A 10,526-nucleotide genomic window follows, 5' to 3' on the forward strand; every position below is an offset into this window, starting at 1 on the left:
TACCTTTGTTTTTCTTCTGTTTACACCAAACAGCAAACAGTATACATACATTTTAATTTTCAAGTCTGTATTAATCCAGGCAACCTCGTGTTTAAGGAAATCTGTAGTAATAAACTTAAATACTCATCCCACTGGAATGTTCCTAATACGAATAATTAACTATTAATCCCTATCGAATCTTTTACAAGCACATAGATTTGGTCCTTACTGTAAAATGTTACAGTTTCTAGAGTTATCTAGAAATAGAAGATAAAATATTTCGACTAAAAAAATAAAAATAAAAATACAAAAAGAGGAGAGAAATGAGAGGCAAAATCGCAGTATCACCAATTGAAGAAAGAAAGGATATGGTCCTGATATTTTTATTTTTTTCCCACTTTGTAATGTTCATACCAAAATATTAGGATAGAGATCAATCAGTGTTGACTACAATGTATAAAAAAGGAAAATAATTGTTTCCAAATCACAATACTGAATTTGCAGGTCTTTTTTAGACATTGAGAAATTTGACACTCAAGGAATGAAGAAATTCAGATAGATGGCACTGTATTGTGTCCTCGAATTGTCACAATCAGATGCAGAAATTAAAGAGAGGGGGGATAAGAATGAGCAAGAGTATAATACAAGGAAGTTTAAGCTTCAAAAGTTAAAATGACCAGACTTAAAAATCTAAACCTTGCTGTCTTAATTTATTAAAAATAGTTTGGTATCTGTTTTGGACTATTTTGTATCTGATGTCAACTTGTTCAAGTAACCTTGAGTTTTGAGAAATCATAAACTAGAAATTTGACAAGTAGTTCTTTATCAAGATATGGAATTATGCCTAAATGTAGCTGTTTTATACATCTCTACAGTCATACGCTTGATTAATGAATATTCATGTAAAGAGTTTCTTTAGTAGTGTTTAAACTATTACAGATACAATGATACCTACGCCAAAATGAGAATTACTTTCAAGTAGGAAAACTAATTAAATCTTTAAAAATTGCCCTTGAAGTAAACTTTACTCTAGAAAGAAAAAACACTACCTCCCTTCATATACAATGTAAGTGTCATTTCCCCTCTAATACTTATTTTTCCATCAACATACCAAATTGACTAATGCAATTTGAATAGATTCAGTTAAATTTGTTTCTACAATCAAAACTAAACTAAGTATACACATGAAAATAACTCAACATCAAAGCCAACAGAACACTGCAATTTATCTGTTGTAATGGATCTATAATAACATTAAAAAAAGGACTAAATTTCAGCATTGCCTTTTTGTAGTAAGCAACAGCAGAAATAAGCGCGTTCTTGGAAAAAATGCACTGCTTCCTTTCTCTTACAAGTTCTAAACTACAAGGGATGCCAGTTTCCTTACAACACATTGATCTCTTTGTTTCTGTAACTTTCAGTCAAAAGATAGGAAAAAACTGGTCTAGCTAGCAAGATTTCTAAAAGCTGGAAAATGAATGGCTGCTCGCTCTTCATTATGAATAATTTACAAGATGTAATTCTACAAGTGCCATTGAGCATAGAGCTATTGACGAGCCCTGCCGAAGAAATGTTCTATTTGCAAGCATCCTTGAGACTGGACATTACTTGCTTTCGTGCCGAATTTGCATCTCTTTACTAAGGTTGTACTTTCCTTATTGTCCTGCTCAGGAAGTAAAGAACAAAAAATAAACTTCCACATTCAAACATTAACCCTTTCATTGACAGTTCCAAAATAGAAAACATATATATTAGGTGTTTAAGATGCTCTAAACAAGCATACATAACCGAAAGGAACAATGCATGACCAAGAAGCAGAGGATCTAGTTATGAACGCAAATGCAGAATTTGCATACCCGGAAAGAACTACTTGGACACCATCACAAGAAAGTATTTTCCAACAAAAGTTGCCAAGATGGTTAGAAGTTAGACCTTATGCTTCCGAAGATACTACTACAATCTTGGTCTTTATTGTCAGGCCTCTGTAGTTGAGCTCACAAAGGTTTAAGCAATCATAAGCTGTTGGATGATAACTAAATTGTCCTCCCATTCTCTTCTTATATTCTGGAACACCCTTAACACTTTGGCTGAGGTGTGACACCCCAGCGCCCCAGATGAGAATTTAGAAAGAAGCAGACTGCTCTTTAACTACTTAAATTACTTTAACTTCAACCATGACATATAAGTTAATACCAATTGGCAAACTCAGATCATCTCTGTGGAAACTTGAACAGCCTAGTAACACTAAAATTTATTAGACATTAATCTGAAAGCGTCCATGTCAGAGCAGCAGAAACAGCTTTAATGTTATAAAATCAAAGAGCAACATTGCTGTAAAGGAATGTGGATACAAATCTTTACCATATAATAAGAAAGGTATTTGCTCATAAACAAGAAGTAACAATGCAATACTGAACACTTCACAATTACAATATTTACTCAACATGTATACAGCATTGCATCACTGAGAATTTAGTTATGAAGACTGAATGGTATTCTTCCTGATAAATGTGTCATAGATATCTGGAAACCGCATGGTTTTAAACCAAATATGAAGGTTTCTACCAGAAAAGAGCTTATTAATAGTCAAATAATTAGTACTAATATAAGTCTACCTTTTTTCTCAAATTCCGAGAAGTATGATTTACCAATTGATAAATGAAATCCAGATAAACCAAAAGATTAGGAAGTTGATACAAGGACAGACCGCGTTCACGCAGGATCTAGGGAAGGGCTACATCCAAGGAGTGTGATGTAGGCAGCCTACCCCGATATTGTATTACTCATATTAATCAATACTTCAACAAAGAACTAATAAGAGGCGTGTCAAGCACACTATCCTTATGGATATTCGCACATACAGTGATAAACAAAATTAGGCGTATCCCCCGAGATTCAACAAGCTCTTCTAGTATAAACTAGGAGCAGAAACAACAAAGATTAATCAAAAGAAAACCCAGCACAATAAAAGAATATGAGAAGAAAAGTTTTTACTTTTTCACACTTTTCTAAAATGAACACAAGACTATATATATAGCCCAAAATAGAATGCATCAGATTATTTTCTAAAATGAACACATATATAGTCCAAAATAGAATGCATCTGATTATTAAGAAACAAACATTATCATTAGTAAATGAAAACGTTTTTAAATGTCATGAAAATATCAATAGCATTAAGAGTAGTAAATTGTCAGCTACTTTTGTCACAATAACGTTTAAGAATTAAAAGTCATTAAGGCTTTTGAAATGAAAGAAACGTTAGCCATTAAGGCTATCAAGAAAGGTCAAAGCCAACTTTTTCAAAATCAACGTTTGGTAACTGAAATATCAATGATAGCCATTCAAAGTTAATAAACACATTGAAGCCAAAACTATTCAAATTTTCTGTTATATACAATAAAATATATTCAAATTGATTAGTATAATAAAAACTCATTAATATAATATTAAAAGAATGAATCACGATATCAATTTAAATATTTCTTTTTGAGTTATCAAAATTATTTTTTTAACAATCCCCCATCCTATGAAATTAATGGTAAAAATTTCTAGAGCACTCATAAAAACGAGGCGCACGCATGGCCTATTAGCGCAAAACCGCAACAAACAACAAACACTAAACTTACAAAAGAATTCTTGGTTCATGAAAGTTTTAAACTTGACCAATTGTTCTGTAAGTTTATTCTTATTTTATCTAGGTCAGGTTCATAATCCAAGAGACACCAGATTCGACGCATTATGCTCATTTCTAAAACCCAACGAAGCTTTTTATTTCACTCTATTACTTAATATACTTTTTGAGTTATGTGGATGATTGTTAGAAAAATAATTTTGATAACTCAAAAAGAAATATTCAAATTGATGTCTAGGTTTATTCTTTTAATATTATATTAATGGGTCTTTATACTAATCAATTTGAATATATTTTACTGTATGTAACAGAAAAAATTGAATAGTTTTGACTTCAATATCTTTATTAACTTTGAATGGCTATATATCATTGATATTTACGTTACCAAAAGTTGGTCTTGAAAAGTTGGCTTTGACCTTTCTTAATAGCCCTAATGGCTAGCATTTCTTTCATTTCAAAAGCATTAATAGCCTTTAATTCTTGAACGTTATTGTGACAAAAGTAACTGACAATTTACTAGTCTAAATACTATTGATATTTTCATGATATTTAAAAACATTTTAATTTACTAATGATAATGTTTGTTTCTTAATAATCAGATGCATTCTATTTTGGACTATATATATATATAGTCTTGTGTTCATTGTAGAAAAGTGTGAAAAAAGTAGAAAAAGTAAATACTTTTCTTCTCATATTCTTTTATTGTGCTGGGTTTTCTCTTGATTAATCTCTGTTGTTTCTGCTCCTAGTTTATACTAGAAGAGCTTGTTGAATCTTGGGGGATATGCCTAATTTTATTTACCATTGAGTGGACGAAACATCCTTAAGGACAGTGTCTTTGATATGCCTCAAGCTAATTCTTATTCTCCATACAATATTTTTACAACGTAGAGCATGATTTCATATAAAAGGAGCATTGATAAATGCACTTAATTAGGATCTGAAAAATAAGAAATAGAGATAAAAAATCAATAAAATAACGAAACTTTCGTTTTTTTTTTCCAAAATTCAACCCAAGGTAAGAGAAAGATGATATCAGATCCTCCTAGAGGAATATTAAGTGTTGAAGATGAGAGAGAATGCTACTCAGGGTTATGACGCTGACATCTCATGCTGAATTATGGGAAAGATCCGCAGTGGACTCTGCAGACAGCTTACTAAGTAAAGCTACTTAATTTGAATACGACGACAGAAAGTAGGAGAATAACTGCACATATACATTTGTAAGTCAGAGGATGAGTTATCACTCACCAACGAGGCCTGATTTATTGATCGCAGAACTTTAATCCTACCACCTCTGCCATCAGCTCCCACAGAAATCAAATCACCAGAATTTGCATTTGATCCTTGCAACCCTGCAGATCCCTTGTTCTGCACCTTCTTACACCATCTTCCCAAGTGCCAGTTGGTTCCATCTGGACCTAATAATCCACCAGAGAAGCAGTTGTCTCCTGAAAATTTTATACTTACAATGTCAAAGAACCTAATAGTGAGGATTCATATAGCTTAGCTAACTTGCCTGGGATTGAGGCTTGTTATTGTTGTTGTTGTAGTGAATTCTTAAAATAATTTTCTTTTCCATAACAGAATAAGAGTGATTTTCATGATCTCCCACGAGAAAAGCCAGAGCAGAGGGGTCAATAAAACTACGGGCAATTCATATCAAAAATTGAATTAAAATTCAGGGATAAATAAAGTTTAAAAGACTTTGCTGAAGAGTGAATAAGATCATTTGTTAACAAATAATCATTGCTCCTAGCCATCTAAACTACTGAAGATTTTTCCAGCTATTTATATAAAAGATCATATATATATATATATATATATATATATATATATGATCATATATATATACACAATAAATCCAGTGTAATCCCATAAAGTGGGGTCTCGGGAGAAAGTAGGGTGTACGTAGACCTTACCCCTACCTTGTGAAGGTAGAGAGGATATTTCCGATAGACCCTCCACCCCCTCAAGGTAAAAGTAGAAGAAGCAGACACAACACGTAGTAACATCAACAAGATAAGGTGATAAGGAGACAAGTTGATAAAATAGTCGAAGCTAAAGTGATAAGGAGACAAGTTGATAGAGAGAGAGACCTGGTTCAGCAAGTAAAGCTGGCGATGAAGTCCCTTTTCTGATGAGAAATGATGGCTGACGCTTAGTAAAGTCATCTAGAGGGAGAAGATCATCATCATCAAGAATAGTTACAGGTGACATGTTTACTGTACTCCTCTTGCCACAACTCCTTGAGCCTGAGAGTTCATCCTTGCTATCTGATACCTGTACTTGAGTTCCACCTGCTGTCTTCGAAGTTGCCTCCAACCTTGAGAAAACTCTATCATCGACTGCCTTCTTATTGTCAATTGGTAGATTCAGTTTTCGATTTGATACGTCATGCACATAACTGGGAGTCTCCGAAATGCCTCTATCCTTATTTTTCTGGGAAGAGTCTTTCTCCTGATTATCTTGATCAAGACTATGAGCTGTTATATAATCTGATGTATATTTTTCACTTCCATCATTAGACACAAGCTTTCTTTTTCTCTGTGGGCTAGAATCATGACCAGAGACAGTGAACTGATGCAAATCTACTTCTGCCTCAGCAAGTGTCTTTTTTTGATTTTCATAAGGGCACTTGTCACCTTTCAGTTCTTTCCTAAAACTTTTTCCGGATTCAACTTCAGATTTCTTGGATACTCTCAAAGTTCTCAAAATTCCATTGTCTCTTCCTTCAACAGCCATCTCAAGCTCTTGGACCCTTGCCTATTAATAGTAGCATATTGAAGCATCCTCAAAGTTAAAAACAAAATTAACTTAATTGGATTGAGGACATCAAGCACTTACCTTGAGCTTATCTATCTTCTCTAGAGCCTTCTCAAGTTTACTAAGAGAACGAGCCTCTCCCCTCCCAAGAGTATTGCATTTGGTCATCAATTCTTTGTAACTCCTGCCAGAGCACACAATGATAGCATCAAACATACAACTTGAAGATAAAGACTGCTAATGTGCCGGATAGAAGCAGGTCACTATAATTCACAAAGTATACAGCTCAAAGCACAGGAAAATAACTTTACCATGTAAAAAGATAAGCTTTTTATGAAAAAGAAAACTCTTTTCCTAAATCTCAACCACAATACTTTTTTTTGATAGATCAAAATTTCGGCCATAGTACTTTATGGGCATTGTCCTAATACATGTCCAAAGACAAGTGAGCAATTTACAACATACCCCATCCCCATTTATCTTCTTATTAGAGCTTTCTCGAAGAAAATAATAAAATTCTGTAATACTAGTCTGCATCTCTACGTAACAGAAGGTTGACTAACTGCAATTACCTACAGAGCATACAGAAGCCATTATTTCTTCAGAAATAGCACTATTTTTAGAGATTTATAGCATGACATATTGTGTAAACTTTAATTTTGCACTTTGTGATTAGAAGCTTTAGTCCAACTTCCTTTCAGACGACCAGTCCTTGGGGTATTAAGAGTCCTAAGGAAAACAAGGGTTTTAGTAGAGATTCTAGGTTCATGAAACCTATTTCTTAACGCATTGACTTTTTCATATGCCTACACATTGCATATCTCTAGTATCCTGTCAATTATGACTTGCCTGAGCTCAAGCGAAAACTCAAAATGTGGCACGCAAAGTATATTTCAGCTTTTCCCATGGTAATCAATTACCAAAGAAGATATCTACAGATCTGCTGATAACACAAATATTTCTAGAGCAAAGTGTTGCATTACTAGATAGCAGAAATCATCTGTATAGGCTGATGTTGGGATTAAAATAATTTCATAAATAAAAGCAACTCCAAACATAAAAAATTTACTTGTTACGCATGACCAGTGACTTCTTCAAGACGTCAATTGTCTCTTTACTGTTGGCCTCATTGCCCAGTGAAGCAAGCTTCAAGACCTCTTCTTCGCCCAAGTTCACATCACAGACTCTGAAGACAAGAACCATAAATGAAAAGTCATAACAAATTGTAGTACAACAAAAATAGGATAAATTATTGCTGCCCTTAATATAATCCACTTACAGCTTGAGTGCTGCGAGCTCCTTAGCTAGGGCCATATTTCTTTCTTGCAGTCTCCTGCATTCCGAGGTTGATTGATCTAGCTCCTGCAACACAAATTTCCCCAAAGCATAAAGGCAATCAGTGCCATGCCAAATGTACTTGCAACAAATCAAGAGGCAAAACATCTACCTGAGATTTAAGATTAAGCAGCTGCTGAATTGATGTCTTCTGTTTTTTAGCTTCATTCTTTATAGATACTTCTACTTTCAACTGCTCTTTGCAGGTGAACAACTGAAAAATTCCCAGTACTAACAAAAATTAGATGAGAAAAAGAATGTGATACATGAAATCTTAAGAAGCATGATTTGGAAGCAGACATTCTTAAGAACGCTCTACTGTACTAGATAAGAACCAGCAATCACCACAGGGCATTTCTCAAACTTGTTCTATTTCCTCGCAAGAAATATTTGGTTTTGGGCAGAATATGACTGTTTTAGAACATTAGCCTAATAATAATTGATACTGGAACAACTCCACAATTGAAATATTATATTTCTAATCCTTTTTGAGTCAGAACAACATACCTAAATCCATTCTCATTTCACGAATAAAAGTATAGTGAATAGCATAACCAGTATGCAACTCCAAAGACAAGAGTGGGTTGCTCTAGTGGTGAGCACCCTCCACTTCCAACCAAGAGGTTGTGAGTTCGAGTCACCCCAAGAGCAAGGAGGGGAATTCTTGGAGAGAGGGAGCCGAGGGTCTATCGGAAACAGCCTCTCTACCCCAGGGTAGGGGTAAAGTCTGCGTACCCACTACCCTCCCCAGACCCCACTAGTGGGATTATACTGGGTTGTTGTTGTTGTTGTTGTTGTTGTTGTTGTTGTAGTATGCAACTCCAAACTTTGTATACTGCAAAGTAAAAGCAACCAAAACAGAAAAAAGATTAACCATTTACCTCAACATTAACTTCTTTGAGATCTTTCTGTTGCTGTTCCAGAGTAGAAGCCAGTTTTAAAACTTTCCCCTCCAACCTTTTGACCTCATCGCGCAATTCGCAAGGACTCCCCTCAAGGTCATGTGATTGTTGGGAGAAACTAGGATCATTTGGATCACCGACTGATTGGAAATAAAGCCTATTTGTGTTTTTCTCCGTACAAGTCTGTTTGCAAACTGGACAGTTCTTCTTCTTTCCATTTGTACAATACTCAAACCATTGCTGAAGACTGGTTTTTAGAACCATAACATGTCAGAGGCAGAAACAATTGTATCAAAGACACAAGGGAAATCCCTATAGTTCTATCCAGATAGACAAGTAGAGGATTCAAAATCATGAGTCAATAAGTATAAAGTACCCTTGCACCCACTCCACCCTATGGCATTGGTGGGAAAGTAATATCACACACACACACACACACACACATGCTGGCAAAGTTCTGCATCCACCCTATAGAAGGATATTTTCATAGGACAGTAGACCTGACCATAATAACATTGAAGCAAATGAATTTATTCATGCTGATGAACTCCTGGAAAAATATTCATAACAAGTACAATTTTAGGTAAAGCCAGAAGCGGAGCTAAGATTTCAACTTTGTGGATTCTGAATTTTAACAATGATTTCAAGTGCTTTTAATTGGGTTCTAAATTTAATATTTGTACATACTTAATAAAAAAAATTAGTATAAATACATTGTTTGAACAAAAGTTATTGGGTTCAATCTGAGCAAAAGTTATTGGGTTAGATCGAACCCATTTCCAGGCTCCTAGCTCCACCCCTGGGTAAAGCAATGATATTTAGCCAAGTACAATCCAAACGATGGATACCTAATACAAGATATTTTCAATTTCAAACTAAGTACAATTCAAACCAGGAATACACAATACAAGTTTTCATATATTTTCAAATTTAATCAAGGAAACCAATACAAGTCTAAAAAAAATCAATCTTTAACCATGTACAATCCAAACCAATGATACCCAATAGGCCAATACAAGTGTTCAAATATTTTCAATTCCTAACCAATTAAAAACCTAACCAAGGTATGCTAAATACAAGTCCTGTGCAAAAAGTATCCGTTTAGGTAAATAAATGATCTTTAACCAGAGTATATTCCAAACCAAGAATACCCATTCAAAGCGTTTAGATATTTTCAATTTTAAACTAATTGCAGCCCAATACAAGTCTTCAAATAATTTTTACTTTTATAAAAAGCAGACTCCAAACCAATGATACCCAATACAAGACTTCAAATATTTTCAAATCTTAACTAATTAAAAATTCAAAACAAGGTTACCCAATTAAAATCATGAAATCTTTTCACAAATACATAAAGATGTATACAACGGACTAACCAAAGCTCGTGAAAGACATGGCCGCAAAGAGAAATGGATTGAAGGTCTTCGACTATAGGTTTGAGATCCTCATAGCAGATTGAGCAAATGGTCTTGGCAAATGTGTTGCCTCCCACCATCGCTAGCAGCTCTTTAGTCTTTACTCCTCTGTTCGCTGTTTCAGATGTTTGGAAGAATATTGGTTTTGAAAGAAAATGAGTTGGAATATAGTGAGCGGGAAGAAGAGGGAAAATTGAATTGGGGCAAATTAATGAGTTTTTAATAGCGTTTCAGTAGCTTAGTTATTGGATGCAGGTCCTACCTTTCCCTTTATTCCTAAGGAAATTTATTGCAATTATATAGTATATAGTATGATATTTTGTTAGAAACTATAAAAAAGAAAGATTTAAATTATAGGCACTGCCATTGTAAAGATTTCTTTACGATTTCTTTACCCAATTATTTTAATTTGTAATAGCTAATTAATTAATATTTTTTAAACTATCAATATTTATCGAGAGATTTATTACTTACTTAATAAATGACATAATTGTA

The 10,526-nt window shown here is 34.1% G+C and overlaps 1 protein-coding gene across 1 annotated transcript; it reads right to left on the minus strand.

Annotated features, from left to right (window-relative positions):
- Positions 1-1,170: 1,170 nt before the first annotated feature.
- On the minus strand, positions 1,171-10,277 carry LOC107814997 (uncharacterized). Its single transcript, XM_016640502.2, has 9 exons — positions 9,993-10,277; positions 8,596-8,863; positions 7,827-7,928; positions 7,659-7,741; positions 7,449-7,565; positions 6,461-6,563; positions 5,713-6,379; positions 4,865-5,064; positions 1,171-1,642 (listed from the first exon to the last, which is right to left on the minus strand). The coding sequence occupies exons 1-9, from the start codon at positions 10,109-10,111 to the stop codon at positions 1,526-1,528; spliced, it is 1,776 nt and encodes a 591-aa protein (XP_016495988.1). The 5' UTR covers positions 10,112-10,277; the 3' UTR covers positions 1,171-1,525.
- Positions 10,278-10,526: the final 249 nt, after the last annotated feature.

This window comes from Nicotiana tabacum, chromosome 19 (genome assembly GCF_000715075.1).
Source record: "Nicotiana tabacum cultivar K326 chromosome 19, ASM71507v2, whole genome shotgun sequence".
Classification (NCBI taxonomy): Eukaryota; Viridiplantae; Streptophyta; class Magnoliopsida; order Solanales; family Solanaceae; genus Nicotiana; species Nicotiana tabacum.